Here is a 13601-nt window from a genome sequence, read left to right as displayed (position 1 = left end):
TCCTTCTGCCCAGGTGAAACCACCTCCGCCAGAAATTTGAATTAAGCGGCAAACGGTACAAACCACTTTAAAGCCGCTGGGCGGGAACCGGCACAGGGGGACCCCCGTGTCCGTCCGTCTGTCCGTCCATCAGCAGAGGCCGGAGCGGAGCGCGGCGGCCGTCCGGCTGCGCGTCTGTCCTCGTCCGCTCCACCTCCTCTCGTGATGTGGAGCCGTTTTGAAAAATCACCCCACGTTAAACCCCACCCCCGTGCTGCCCATTGAAATGGGGCCTCGCCGGGGCCCCACCGCCGTCACCGCCGCCGCGTTTCCCGCCGTCGCCGTGTGCCCCTCGCCCTCGACGCTCCCCCCACCCCAATTTTGGCGGGTGGCAGGTGGGCACCGGGCCGGAGCCGCGAAGCGGGATCCAGGCGGCACGTGCGGGGCGGCAGGATGGGACCTGGGCCGGTGGTGGCGGTGGCGGCGGCGGCGTTGGTGCTGGCGATGGTGATGGGGGAGATGGCGGCGGTGGAACCGGGGGCAGGTAAGGGGGGGGGGAACCGGGGGGGGGGGGGGTGACCCGGGGGGTTGGGGGGGTACTGCTGGGGTGGTTGGGGGTGTGACACCCCCACCCCCCCCCCCCAAAAAAAAATGGTGACCTGGGGCGGGGGGGGGGGGAGGGTGTGTGTTTGCCCCGGGTATCCCCCGGCAGGTGGGGAAGGGGGGGGAGCGGGGAACCGGGGGGACACACACACCCACCGGAGAGAAACGGGCCCACCGGGGCTTGCCCTCCCCGCGGGACCCGCTCCCCCCCCGCGGGGCCTGGCTCCCCACACACACACACCGGAGGCTGGCACCTCCCCCCGCCCAAACCGCGGCCTGACCCCCCCCCCCCCCCAAACCGGGGCCTGCCTCCCCCCCCAAACCGGAGCCATCACCCCCCCCCCCCGCAAGCCGGGACCGCCGGGCCCTGCCGGGCTCCGGACGGCGCCGCGGGCTCCGCTCCCCGCCGGGGAAACCGAGTCGGCGGCCCATGGCGGCGGCGGCGCTCCCCGACCCCCCCCCCGACCCCCCCCCGCTCCCTCCCGGGCCGGGCCGGGGTCGCCGCCGCCGCCATGGCCGCCGCGCCGCGGGAAGGGGGCGGGGAGAGGGGCGGTGCCGCCCCGCCCCTTCGGCGCCGGGTGGGACCAATCGCCGCTCGCGCTCCGCCCCGCCCCGCGGCGGACGCCTTTCCCATTGGCGACGGTCGGGACAGGCCACCCGGCGGGGACACGCCCCGTTGGCCAATGGGAGCGCGGCGCGCCAGGAGGGCGCGGCACAGGCCCCGCCCCCTCAGAACCCCTGGACACACACCCCCCCCCCCCCCCCCTCCGCCCGCCCCGGGATCGGGCCCGGGACCCCCCCCAAGGAGGGACCCGATCCCCGGGACTGAGCCACCCCCCCGGACCGGGCTGGCACCCCCCGCTGCGGGCCTGACCCCCGGGAATGCGGCTGGACCCCTCCCAGGACAGACCCCCCCCGGGCCAGGCTGGGCCCCCCCGAGCCTGCCCCGACCCCCCCGGGCCAGGGCTCGCTGACCCCCGGCCTGTGCCGGGGGAGAGGGGCGGGGAGGGCTGGGTTCCTGGGGGGGGGGGGGGTCTCTGCTTTGGGGGTCTCGCCGCCACCGTCCCCCAAACTCGGGGGTTTTATCATGGAAACGCCGCCGGCGGCTGCCCCGGCGGCCTCGGCAGGGCTGGGGGGGCTCCGGCGCGGGGCTGGGGGGGTTCTTGGGTCGGGGGGCGTCCGCTGAACTCCCCCCGCTGCCGGCAGGCGCCAAGGAGTGCGGCCAGAGCGAGTTCCGGTGCGGGGACGGTTCTTGCATCCCCAGCGCCTGGGTGTGCGACGGCAGCCCCGAGTGCAAGGACGGCTCCGACGAGGCGCCGGAGACCTGCCGTGAGTGCCGGAGCCGCCGTGTCGCACGGTGCGGTGCCGTGAGGCAGCGGGCCGTGCCGTGGGCCGTGCCACGCTAAGCGTCGTGACGCGGCGCGGCGTGCCGTGTGCCGTGCCACGCCGTGCCATGTGGCCGCGTGCCACGCTGTGCCGTACCGCGTGCCGCTGTGCCGCGCCGTGTGCCGCGCCACGTGCCACGTGCCGTGCCGTGCCGTTCTGCGCAATGCTTTGCTGCCCCGCGCTGCGCCACGCCGTGGTGTGTGCCGTGCTTTGCCGTGCCATGCCCCGCTGCACCGTGCCGTGCCGTGCCACACCAGGCGGTGCCACGGTCTGCTGTCCTGTGCCGTGCCGTGCCGTGTGCCGTGTGCCATGCGCCATGCCGTGCCGCACCATGCTGTCCCATGCCAGGCAGTGTCTTTTCTGCCTGGCTCTCCCCATGTTGCCGTGCCGTGCCGTGCCGTGCCGTGCCGTGCCGTGCCACGGTGCCATCCCCCCCCCGCTTTCTCCCCCCCTAGGCTCTCTCTCCTGCTCCCCGACCGAGTTCAGCTGCGGCGGCCGCCAGAACCGGTGCGTGCCGGCGTCCTGGCGCTGCGACGGGCACCGCAACTGCGAGAACGGCGCCGACGAGCTGGACTGCCGTGAGTGCCGGGGCCGGGGCGGGGGGGGGGGTCTGTGGCCAGAAACGGGCTGGGGTTGGGGTTGGTCTGGGGGTGCGTGTCCCCCCGCAGCCACTGACCGGGCCGGGGTCCCTCCCGCAGCCCCCCGAGCCTGCGCCGGGGACCAGCTGCGCTGCGGCAACGGGGCCTGCGTGTCGCGCGCCTTCGCCTGCGACGGGGAGCGCGACTGCGAGGACGGGGCGGACGAGGCCGGCTGCCCCCCCCCCCGCCACCTGCGGCCCCCACGCCTTCCGCTGCAACGACTCGGCCTGCGTCCCCCAGCTCTGGGCCTGCGACGGGGACCCCGACTGCCCCGACGGCTCCGACGAGTGGCCCCGACACTGCGGCCCCTCCCGACCCCCCCAGCCCTGTCCCCCTCTCCAGTTCGCCTGCGGCTCCGGCGAGTGCATCCACCGGCGCTGGCGTTGCGACGGCAGCCCCGACTGCCGGGATCGCTCCGACGAGGAGGGATGCGGTGGGTGACCCCGGAGGATGCTCCGGGATGGGGATTTGGGGGGCGGAGGGGGGGAGCCCGACGCTCGGGCACCGTCTGACCACCCCCCCCTCCCCGCTTCCCCTCGCAGCCGCCGCCGCCACGTGCCTCCCCGACCAGTTCCAGTGCCGGGACGGGCGTTGCGTGCTGGGGGTCCGGCAATGCGACGGCGAAGCCGACTGCGCCGACGGCAGCGATGAGGAGGGATGCCACAACGGTACTCGCTGGGAGGAGGATGATGGGGGGATGGGGGTGCCCGGTGGGGGGGGGGCTGACCTCACGCTCTACCCCCCCGACCCCAGTGACAGCCTGCGACGGCCCCCACGAGTTCAAGTGCCGCTCGGGCGAGTGCATCCCCATGGAGCGGGTCTGCAACTGGCACCGCGACTGCCGGGACTGGTCTGACGAGCCCATCAAGGAGTGCGGTACGGCCGGGACCCCCAACACCCCCCCCCAACATCCCCCAATTCCCCCCCCCAGGACCCCCCAACATCCCCCTAAGCCATCCCAACACCCCCCCCACAAGCTTCTATGGGGGTTTGGAGTTTCTGCACGGTGCCAGGGGTTACTTGGGGGGGGTCAACCCCCCCAACTCACACCCCCCCCGCCTTGGTTCTCCCCCCCCAGGGGCCAACGAGTGCCTGGACGGCGGCGGCGGCTGCTCCCACATCTGCCAGGACCTTCGGCTGGGCTACCAGTGCCTCTGCTTGGAGGGATTCCGCCTGGGCTCCGACGGGAAGAGCTGCGAGGGTGGGTGCTGCCCCCCCCCCCACTCCCTCCTCCATGGGACACCCTGACACCCCCCCTCCATGGGACCACCTGACCCCCACTGGGTCCCCCTGACCCCCCCCAGGGCCTCCTCTGACCCCCCCCAGGACCCCCCAATCCCCCCCCAGGGGCCTCCTGACCCTTCCTTGGGACCCCCCATCCCCCCAGGGACCCTCTGACACCCCCCCAGGGACCCTCTAGCCCCCCCCCCGCTGACATCAACGAGTGCCGGGAACCCCCCAACCCCCCCATGGGACCCCCCCCCCCCCCCCAGGGACACCCCTGACCCCCCCCAGGAACCTCCTGACCCCCCCTGACCCCCCCAGACATCGACGAGTGCCAGGACCCCAGCAGCTGCAGCCAGCGCTGCCACAACCTGCCCGGCAGCTACAAGTGCGAGTGCGGGGAGGGGTACCGGCTGGACCCCCGCACCCGCGCCTGCCGCGCCCTCGGTGGGTGACACTCCCCCCCCCCGACACCCCCCAGCCCTCCACACCCCCATCCTCCTTCCTTGCACCCCCATCCTCCCCCAGCACCCCCATACTCGTTCCCCCACCCCATCTGCACCCCGGTTCCTGCATCCTTGCACCCCCCCCCACTTCGCAACCCAGTTCCTCCCTCTTTGAACCCCCCCATCCCCTCTATCCCCCCCTTTGCACCCAATTCCTTTCTCCTTGAACCCCGATCCTTGCCCCTCGCACCCCCTTTCCCCTTTGCACCCCAATTACTCCTTCCAGCACCCCCACTCCCCCTCTCCATTTGCACCCCCCCATAATCCCCAATTCCTGCACCCCCGTCCCTTCCCCCTTTGCACCCCAATTCGTCCCCCTTGCCCCCCCACCCTCGCCCCCCCTCCCCGCCTGGTGCAGGTTTGGGATACGGGTTCGGGGCTGGGTGCAGGTTTGGGGGTGCGGGGGGGGTCAGGGGTGCTGGGGGGGGGTCCAACAGTGGGTGCAGTTGGGGGGGGGGGGCGGGTTGGTTGCAGGTGGGGTCAGGGGTACCGGGGGGGGGCTCAGCAGCGGGTGCAAGCTGGGTGAGGGGTGGATTTGGGGGGTCAGGGGTACTGGGGAGTGGTCCGGCAGCAGGGTGCAGCGCCTGCCCGCCCCCCCGCCCCAGGCCCCTCCGCCGCCCTCCTCTTCACCAACCGGCACGAGATCCGGCGCCTGGCGCTGGACGGCGGCGAGTACCGGCGCCTGCTGGGACCCCTCAAGCACGCGGGGGCCCTGGACGCCGACGTGGCCACCGGCACCGTCTATTGGGCCGACCTCAGCCAGAGGAAGATCTACCGGTGAGGGACCCCTGCCCGGGACCCCCCACACCTCCCCCGGCCCCGGGGTCCCCACCGCCGTCGCCGTAACCCACCCCGTCCCGGCAGATCGCCGCTGGCCGGCGCGGCGGACGGCAGCCGGCACGTGGCCGTCATCGGGACGGGGCTGGGAGCGCCCGACGGCGTCGCCCTGGACTGGGTCCACCACAACATCTACTGGACGGACTCGCGGCTCGGCACCGTCTCGGTGGCCGACGGCACCGGCGCGCGCCGCAGGACGCTGGTGCGGGAGCCGGGGGCCAAGCCCCGCGCCATCGCGGTGGACCCGCTGCACGGGTACGGGGACGGGGGGACGGGGCGGAGGTGGTGGGGGTCCTGGGGACGCCGTGCGGGGGTGACGGGGGTGTCAGGGTCCGGCTTTGCCCTCTCCCAGTTACATGTACTGGACGGACTGGGGAGCCAGCGCCAAGATCGCCAAGGGCGGCCTCAACGGTGCCGACCAGTTCCCACTGGTGACCGAGGGCATCGAGTGGCCCAACGGGATAACGCTGGGTGAGCTGCGGTGACGTCCGTGTCCCCGTCCCAGTCCCCATCCCCGGTTCTGGTCTCGGTCCCGGTCCTCATCCCCATCCCCATTCCCGTCCTGGTCCCCATCCCGCTCTCATCCCCATCCCTGTCCTGGTCCCCCCGCCAGTGCCTGTGCTGGTCCCAGTCCCCATCCCAGTCTCCAGCCACCTCCCGGGGTCTCTCCCCATCTCCATCCCTGTCCCCATCCATGTTCTTGCCCGCATCCCCATCCCTGCCCTGGTCCCCTGCCAGTCCCAGGCCCCATCCCTGGTTCTGGTCTCGGTCCCAGTCCACATCCCTGTCCCCATCCTTGTCCTGGTCCCCTTCCCAGTCTCGGGCCACATCCCGGGGCTTCTCCCCATCCCTGTCCTGGTCCCCATCCCTGTCCCCATCCTGGTCTCGTCCTGGTCCCCTGCCAGTCCCTAAGCTGGTCCCAGTCCCCGTCCCTGTCCCCATCCCTGCGTGTCCTTGTCCCCGTGTCCCCATCCCCGCGTGTCCCCCCCAACTCCGGTGCTGACACCCTCCGGCAGACCTGCCCTCCCAGCGCCTGTACTGGGTGGACTCGCGGCTCCACGCCCTCTCCAGCGTCGACGTGGACGGCGGCCACCGCCGCACCCTCCTGGCCGACCCCCGGGTCCTCTCCCACCCTTTCGCCATCACCGTCTTCGAGGTGAGACCCCCTCCCATCCCCTCCTCGCCCCCCCACCACCCCCCCGGTGCCGGTGTCCCCAACCCCCGTCCCCGCAGGACACCGTCTTCTGGAGCGACGTCCTGAGCGAGGCCATCTTCAGCGCCAACCGCCGGACGGGCGCCGACCTCCGCAGGGTGGCCCAGGACCTCTTCTCCCCCGAGGACATCGTCCTCCTCCACCCCCTCCGCCAGCCCCCAGGTACCCCCCCCGCCCGACGGCCCCGTCCTTCTCTCCTCCCGTCCCTCCATCTCCCCAGCCTGTCTCCCATCCCTCCATCCCCGCGTCCTTCCATCCCTCTGTCCCACCATCCCGCCCTGTTCCCCCTCCCGAACCCCCCCCCGACCTCTCTCTCTACCCCCCCTCCCCGCCAGGTGAGAACCGATGTTCCGAGGACAACGGGGGCTGCGGGTTCCTCTGCCTCCCCGCGCCCCAACTCGGCCCCCGCGCCCCCCGATACACCTGCGCCTGCCCCGACGGCCAGCACCTGGCCCCCGACGGACGCGCCTGCCTCCCAGGTACCCACCCCCCCGCCCCCAGACCCCCCCACCCTGCACCCTGCACCCCCCACGCTGCTGGCATCCCACACTCCGAGACCCCTGCACCCTATACCAAACGACCCTGCACCCCCAGACCCCCCCCATTCCTGCACCCCTATACTGCTAGCACCCTGCACCCCCCCCACCATGCACCCTGCGCCCCCCCCACCATGCACCCTGCGCCCCGAGAACCTCAGCACACTGCACCTCCCCACTGCCAGCACCCTGCACCCCCAGACCCACAGACTCTGCACCCCTGGACTGGGCGGCCCCCCCACCCCTGCAGTCTTCACCCCCAGACCCCCAGCACCCTGCCCTGCACCCCTCACCCTACACCCCCCCCCCCACCATTCATCCTGCACACCCCCCCCCAAACCCCCGACCCTGCACCCCCCCTCGTGCCAGCACCCTGTACGCCCAGACCCCCCCACCCTGCCCCCCCAGACCCCCAGCACTCTGCACCCCCCCCAGGAACCCTGCACCCTCCCCCCCCACTCCCAGCACGCTGCTCCCCCAAACCCCTGCACCACCCCCTCCCGCTCCCCGCAGCCCCCGTGCCCCCCCATCCCCACTCACTCTCTCCCCCCCCCAGACCCCTCAGCCCCAGCCCCGATGGACGCAGCCCCCAGCACCCCCACAGCCCCCCCGCAGCCCCTGACGCCCGGTCGGGACCCCCACGGCCATGGGGTGCCCTCAAGCCCCAGCACCGCCGCCAGCAGCACCGCCGGCACCGCCGGCAGCACCAACACCTCCGGCAACGCCACAACAGGTACCAGCCCCACGGCCCCTCCTCACGCCCCTGCCCTGTAGCCCAGCCCCATGGCTTGGCCGCTTCCAAATTCCCAGCCCCATGGCTCAGCCCAGCCCCACAGCTCATCCCCAAATCCCAGCCCCGCAGCTCGTTCCCAAATCCCAGCCCCATGGCTCAGCCCAGCCCCACAGCTCATCCCCAAATCCCAGCCCCGCAGCTCGTTCCCAAATCCTAGCCCCATGGCTCAGCCCAGTCCCACAGCTCATCCCCAAATCCCAGCCCCGCAGCTCGTTCCCAAATCCCAGCCCCATACCTCAGCCCAGTCCCACAGCTCATCCCTAAATCCCAGCCCCGTACCTCAGCCCAGCCCCATATCCCAGCCCCGCAGCTCAGCCCCAAATCCCAGCCCCATATTCCAGCCCCGCGGCTCATCCCCAAATCCCAGCCCCACGGCTCAGGGCTGATGGCCGCCTCTCCCCTTTCCCAGGCGGCACCGGTGACGCCATGGGGCACGTGGGGAGCAGGACGGGGCCGACGGCGCTCGCGGTCGTTCTGCCCCTGGGTAGGTTGGGGGTCCCGGCATGGGGGGAGGGAGGGGGGGATGTCCCAGAATGGGGGGGTACTGGCATGGAGGGGTCCCAAAACGATGGGGGGGGCAGTGTTGTCCCAGCATGGGGGACCCCAGAATGGGGGGGGGGGTCCCAGCACGGGATCCCCATCACCAGGGTCCCCTGACCCCCCCCCTCTGATCCCCCCCCTCCAGTGCTCCTCATCCTCGCGGCCTTCGGCGCCCGCGGGCTCTGGCGCAGCTGGCGCCGGCGCAGCACCAACAGCATCAACTTCGACAACCCCGTCTACCAGAAGACCACCGAGGACGAGGAGCCCCTGGGCCGGGGGCAGGGGGGCTTCAGCTACCCCACGGTGAGCTGGAGGGGGGGGGCGGCACACGCTCAGGCACCCCATAACGAGCTGTGGGGCACCCCACGGTGAGCTGGGGGATTGGGGGGGCTGTGCCCCCCAAGAGGCTCATCTGTGTGGGTCAGGCTGGTGCATGGGGGGCTCAGTTGTCGTGTCCCCCCCACCACTGACACCCCCCCTCCCCAGCGCCAGGCTGTGAGCCTGGATGATGACGTGGCCTGAGGACGTGGGGGGGCTCACCCCGCCGCCAGCCCCCCCTGAGGAGGCGCCGGACCCCGGCCGGATCCTGCACCCGCATCCCCCCAACCCTGCCGGGACCCCCCGACCCATCACCGGGGCTGGGCGGGACCCCGGTTGACGGTGCCGGACCGCCGGGGCGGCCGTAGCGGGTGCGCGCGGCCGTGCCTGGCACCGGGCAGCTGTGGCCGGCCGCACACGCGGCATCGCCGGCTGTGCCGGGCCGTGTGTGGCCGCACGCGGTTGTACGTGACCGTATGCGGCTGCGCGAGGCTGAATCCGGTCGTGCCTGGCCGTACGCGGTTGCACGCAGCCGTACGTGGCTGTGCGTGGTTTTATCCGGCTGCACGCGGTCGTGCCTGGCCGTACGCGGTTGCATCCGGCCGTGGGCGGATGGACGTGGCTCTGCACAGCCCTGTGGGGGTCGCGCACGGCTGTACGCGGTTGTGCGTGACCGTACGTGGCCGGCGGCGGCGGTTGTGACCGGGGCCGCACGCGGGTGTGCGTGGCCGCACGCGGTTGCACGCCGCGTCCGGCTGCGCCCGTGCAGCCGTGTGGGTGCCATGTGTGGCTCCCCGGCTGCCACTTGATTTTTTTTTTTTTTTTTACCAAAACTGTGAAAAAGAACAGAAAACGTGGCCTTCTGCCGCGGGGGCGGGGTCCCCTCGCACGAGGAGAGGTCCCTTGCATGACGGGGGGGTCCCTCGCACGAGGAGGGGTCCCCTCGCGCCCCGTGGTCCCGTGTCTGGACACGGCCAATACACGATATTTATTTCTCACCGTTGTCCCGGTTCCTCCTTCCCCCCCCCTCCCCCGGGACCCCAGCCCTGGGGGGCGTGGGGCCGGACGCCTGGGTCCACCCTGGGCCCCCCCCCCAAGTCCCCACACACCGTAGGTCGCGGTGGTCGGAGACGGTTTTATTGGGGGGGACAGAGCAAGGCGGGGGGGGAACACGGAGGGGAGAGAACGAAGCGAGGGGCTAACGAGGGTCCGGCTGCAGGGCGGTGTCACGCGGCGTCATACGACATCACGCGGCGTCGCACGACGTCACGGGGAGACGCGGCGTCACGGCAGGGTCCCGGCGGGTCGAGGGCTAGCGGGACCTGGGGGTGGCTGCGGGGGCGGCCGTGGCGGGGGGGGGGGGTGTGTGTGTGAGGGGGTGCGTGCCTCACACACGCGTGTGCGGGGGGGGTCAGTGCCTCCCACACGCGTGTGTGGCGGTCCCCTGCGTCACCCAGGTGGGGGGGTGCCCGTGGGCCGCCAGGCGGGTGCCCCTTACCCGGGTTCGGGGGGTCCCGCGGGGGGGGCCCCTCCACGGCCTCGTGGTACTCGCTCTCGTCCGAAGAGCTGGAGCCCGGCCTGGAGGGGGGGCGGGGGGATGCTCGAGGGGACCCCGGTGTCCTGGCACCCATCACCCCCCCCATATCGCCCCCCCGTTACCCCCATAAGTGCCCCAGGACCCCTCCCAGCTCCCCCCAGCGCCAAATGCCCCAGGACCCCCCAGTTGCCCTCCTACCCCCCGTCACACCCCCCTAAAGCCCCCGGACCCCCCAGCCCCACCATCACCCCTGCCCACCCCCAACTCCCCCCACCCCCAGTTGCCCCCCGAGTCCCAACCTGCCGCTGCCCCCCCCGCGGGGGCGGCCGTGCCCTTCCTCCCTTTCCTCCTCCTCCTCCTCCTGCTGCTGCTCCTCGTCCCCCGGCTGCGGCTCTGCGGGACACGGGGGGGGGGGGGGGGGGTGAGCAGGGCCTGCCCCCCCCGCCCCCCCCGGCTCCCCCCCTCCCCAGCCCCCCACTCACGGCGCTGGGCCAGGCGGGCCCGGGCCTCCCGCAGCTCCCCCAGCGCCCGCCGCAGCTGCCGCTCCAGCACCGCCACCCGCCCCGGCAGCCCCCCGGCACCCCCCGGCACCCCCGGGCCCTCCGTGCCCACCCCCACCGACCGCCGGCCCCGCGGCCCCGCGGTCGCGATGGGGACGGGGACGGTGGTGCCGGAGCCGGTGGCGATGCCGGAGCCGATGCCGGAGGCGGACATGGGGACGGCGGTGCCGGTGAAGGAGCCGATGCTGGAGCCGATGCTGCTGGCACTGCCGACGCCGACGCCGGAGCCGACGCCGGAGCCGACGGAGCCAGAGGCGACGTTGGTGCCGATGCTGGTGTTGGCAACGGGGATGGCGATGCCAGAGCAGCTGCTGGCGTTGGTGCTGGAGCCGACGCTGCTGGTGGTACCGTTGCTGGAGCCGATGCCGGTGCTGATGCCGGAGGTGATGCTGGTGCCGGTGATGGAGCCAATGACGCTAGAGCTGACGCAGCTGCTGGTGCCGTTGCCATCGTTGGAGCCGACGTCGGTGCCGGAGCCGTCGTCGCCAAAGCCACCGGGGTCCCCGTTGCCGTCGACGGAGCCGCCGCACCCGCACCCGCACCCGCACCGGCAGCCGCCGTCACGGCGGAGCCGGTCAAGGAGCTGCCGCTTCTCCTCCTGCAGCCGCTCCAGGCGCCGGCGCAACGCCGGCAGCGCCCGGACCTGCTCCTCCAGCTCCCGCAGCCGCCCCAGCGCCGCCGCCATCTGCTCCCGCACCAGCCGCAGCGGCGCGGCTCCCGGCGAGCCCACCGTCACCGGGACCCCCGCTGCCGGCGAGACCCTCGCCGGCACCCCCTCCTCCTCCAGGCGCCGCCGGGCCCCCCGCAGCGTCCGTTCCACCCGGGGGTCCGGGGCTGCCGGGGGGCCGAGGGTCTCGGCGGAGGCGGCCCAGGAAGCGCGGTGAGGCCGGCGGCCCACCGGCACGCGCCGCAGCGTCAGCCCCTTCTCGATGGCCTCCACGTAGCCCAGGAAGCCCAGGTCCAGCCGGTAGCCGTAGGCCGTCTCCAGCGAGTACGGCGCGTCCCCCGCCCCGGGGGGGGGCCCCGACCGGCGCCCTGCGGTAGCACCGCACCGCCCTGGCACCCGCCATGGGACGGGGGCACCCGGGGACCCCTCCCCATCCCACTTGGGGACCCCCAAACGCCACCAGACCCCGGAGGTCTGGGGCGGCGAGACCTCCTCCCCACCCCAGCCAGGGCCCGGGCACCCGGCACCCCCAGCCAGGGACCCCCCACTTCCCAGCCCGCCCAGGATCGAGGGGTGCCAGACCCCCAGCCCCCCCCCTCCTCCGGCACCCCCCCCCCCATCCCTCCAGGGTTCCCCCCGTCCCCCGGCCACCCGGGTCCTCACCTGGGAAGGCTTCGGCACGCAGGACCTGCGCCATGGCACCCCCGAACCTAAGGAGCGGGGACGGAACCAGCGTTGGGGACCCACGCGTCTGCGGGGGGGGGGGGGGGAACCCAGGCGTCCAGGGGGGGATCCCAGGCGTCCGGTTTCCCAGCCTGCTCCGCTCCCGCCCCCAGTCTGTGCTGGGACAGGACCCAGGCGTCCGGGGCGGGGGGGACGATGACCCAGGCGTCCGGGCTGCCGGCCAAGCACCGCCTGGGGAGGGGGCTGGGGCCCCCCCCGGGTCTTCCGGGGCAGCGCTTACCCCCCACCCCCTCTGCCCAGGGACCCAGGAGTCTGGGGGATCCCCCCTCACACCCTGACAGCCCTCCGGGACCCCCCACCCACCACGTGCCGCCATCAGATTTCCCACCCGGGACGATGGACGGGGACGGGGATGGGGATGGCCCCCCCCCCAGTTCCCCTTTTTTCGGGTTGGGGGGGGGGGAGTCCCGTGGCCGGGGGAACCTCCACCCATCCTGCTCCCGTGGCAACGGGGCCGCCCTGATGCCGGGGTCCCCGGATCCCCCAAATTCTCAGCAGACAGGGCCGTGGGGGGCAGCTGGGGGGTCCCAGGGCTGGGCAACGGGGCTGTGGGGCGAGGGGGGGGGCCGGCCCGGGTGCCTGGGTTCCCCCGGACACCCGGGTTCCCCCTCCGGCGCCTCCTCGGCCCCAGATGGAAGCAATTAGGCGGCGATGGCGGCTCCGGCTCCTTCGGCTCCTCGGGCTCCGCCGCCCCCAGGCCCCACGGCGCAGGGCGGGACTGGCCCTCGCCCCACGGTGGCCCCACGGCCCCGGCCCCCCACATCCCCACGGACCCCCCCCATCCCCGTCCCTGTCTCCCCACGCCCCTACCGCCCCACAGCCGCCCCGTCGTCCCCGTAATCCCCTACCTCCATCGCCCTGCAGCCCCCTCGCCCCATGGACCCCCCCATCCCCGTCCCCATCACCCCCCCGCCCCTGTCACCCCACATCCCCACGGCCCGTCCCCGTCCCCCCACCCCTCCATCCCCCCCCCCCCCCCGGCCCCCCCTCATCCCTGTCCCCCCACATCCCCGTCACCCCCCCGGTCCCCCCCCCGTCCCTTGTGCCCCTCACCCTCGGGGTCAGTACTGGGGGGGCCGGGGCGGCCTGTCCCCCTCCGGGCGGTGACAAGCGGCTGCCGCTGGGACCCCTCCGCCCCCCCGGGACCCCCCCCCGGGGCCACTGGGACCCCACGACCCCCCGCCGTTCCCCGATCCCCTGAGACACCCCCGCCCCCCCGATCCCCGGCTCCCCTCCAAGCCCCCCGCCCCGGGTTCCGCTGCTCCGGTACCTCCCGCTCGGCTCCCGCTCCCGCTCCCGGCCACGCCCCGCTCAGGCCACGCCCCCTTCGGCCACGCCCTGCCCACGCCTCGCCTGGCTCCGCCCCCTCGGAGCCCGCGGGGCGGTCGCAGACGGGGGAAGGGCGGGAACGGGGGGGTCCCGGGGGGGTGGGGTGGGGGGGTCGCGGGGGTCCTCCCCTTCCCCAAAATGGGGGTTTCCCTCCTCCATCCCCCCCCGGCCCGGCCCCCCGGGTGCCCCAA

General features: G+C 73.8%; 2 protein-coding genes across 2 annotated transcripts; one reads left to right on the top strand and one right to left on the bottom strand.

Annotated features, from left to right (window-relative positions):
- The first annotated feature begins 327 nt into the window (after positions 1 to 327).
- Positions 328 to 9571, top strand: LDLR (low density lipoprotein receptor). Its single transcript, XM_049810918.1, is given in 19 exon segments — positions 328 to 523; positions 1789 to 1911; positions 2424 to 2546; positions 2667 to 2785; positions 2787 to 3039; positions 3149 to 3274; positions 3360 to 3482; positions 3685 to 3807; positions 4152 to 4277; positions 4942 to 5113; positions 5201 to 5428; positions 5526 to 5644; positions 6190 to 6329; positions 6407 to 6548; positions 6722 to 6865; positions 7479 to 7655; positions 8125 to 8199; positions 8401 to 8558; positions 8742 to 9571. Coding segments are annotated over 19 exon segments (2598 nt in total). The 5' UTR covers positions 328 to 432; the 3' UTR covers positions 8778 to 9571.
- Positions 9572 to 9755: 184 nt separating this feature from the next.
- On the bottom strand, positions 9756 to 13413 carry KANK2 (KN motif and ankyrin repeat domains 2). The gene is made up of 6 exons (XM_049811119.1): positions 13352 to 13413; positions 12001 to 12047; positions 10593 to 11705; positions 10410 to 10503; positions 10072 to 10151; positions 9756 to 9905 (listed from the first exon to the last, which is right to left on the bottom strand). The coding sequence occupies exons 2-6, from the start codon at positions 12032 to 12034 to the stop codon at positions 9886 to 9888; spliced, it is 1341 nt and encodes a 446-aa protein (XP_049667076.1). The 5' UTR covers positions 12035 to 12047; positions 13352 to 13413; the 3' UTR covers positions 9756 to 9885.
- Between the last annotated feature and the right edge of the window lie 188 nt (positions 13414 to 13601).

The sequence above is a fragment of the Accipiter gentilis genome, chromosome 9 (genome assembly GCF_929443795.1).
Source record: "Accipiter gentilis chromosome 9, bAccGen1.1, whole genome shotgun sequence".
In the NCBI taxonomy this organism is placed as follows: Eukaryota; Metazoa; Chordata; class Aves; order Accipitriformes; family Accipitridae; genus Astur; species Astur gentilis.
Note: the sequence above shows the minus strand (reverse complement) of the source record. Positions and strands in the feature narration are given on the sequence as shown.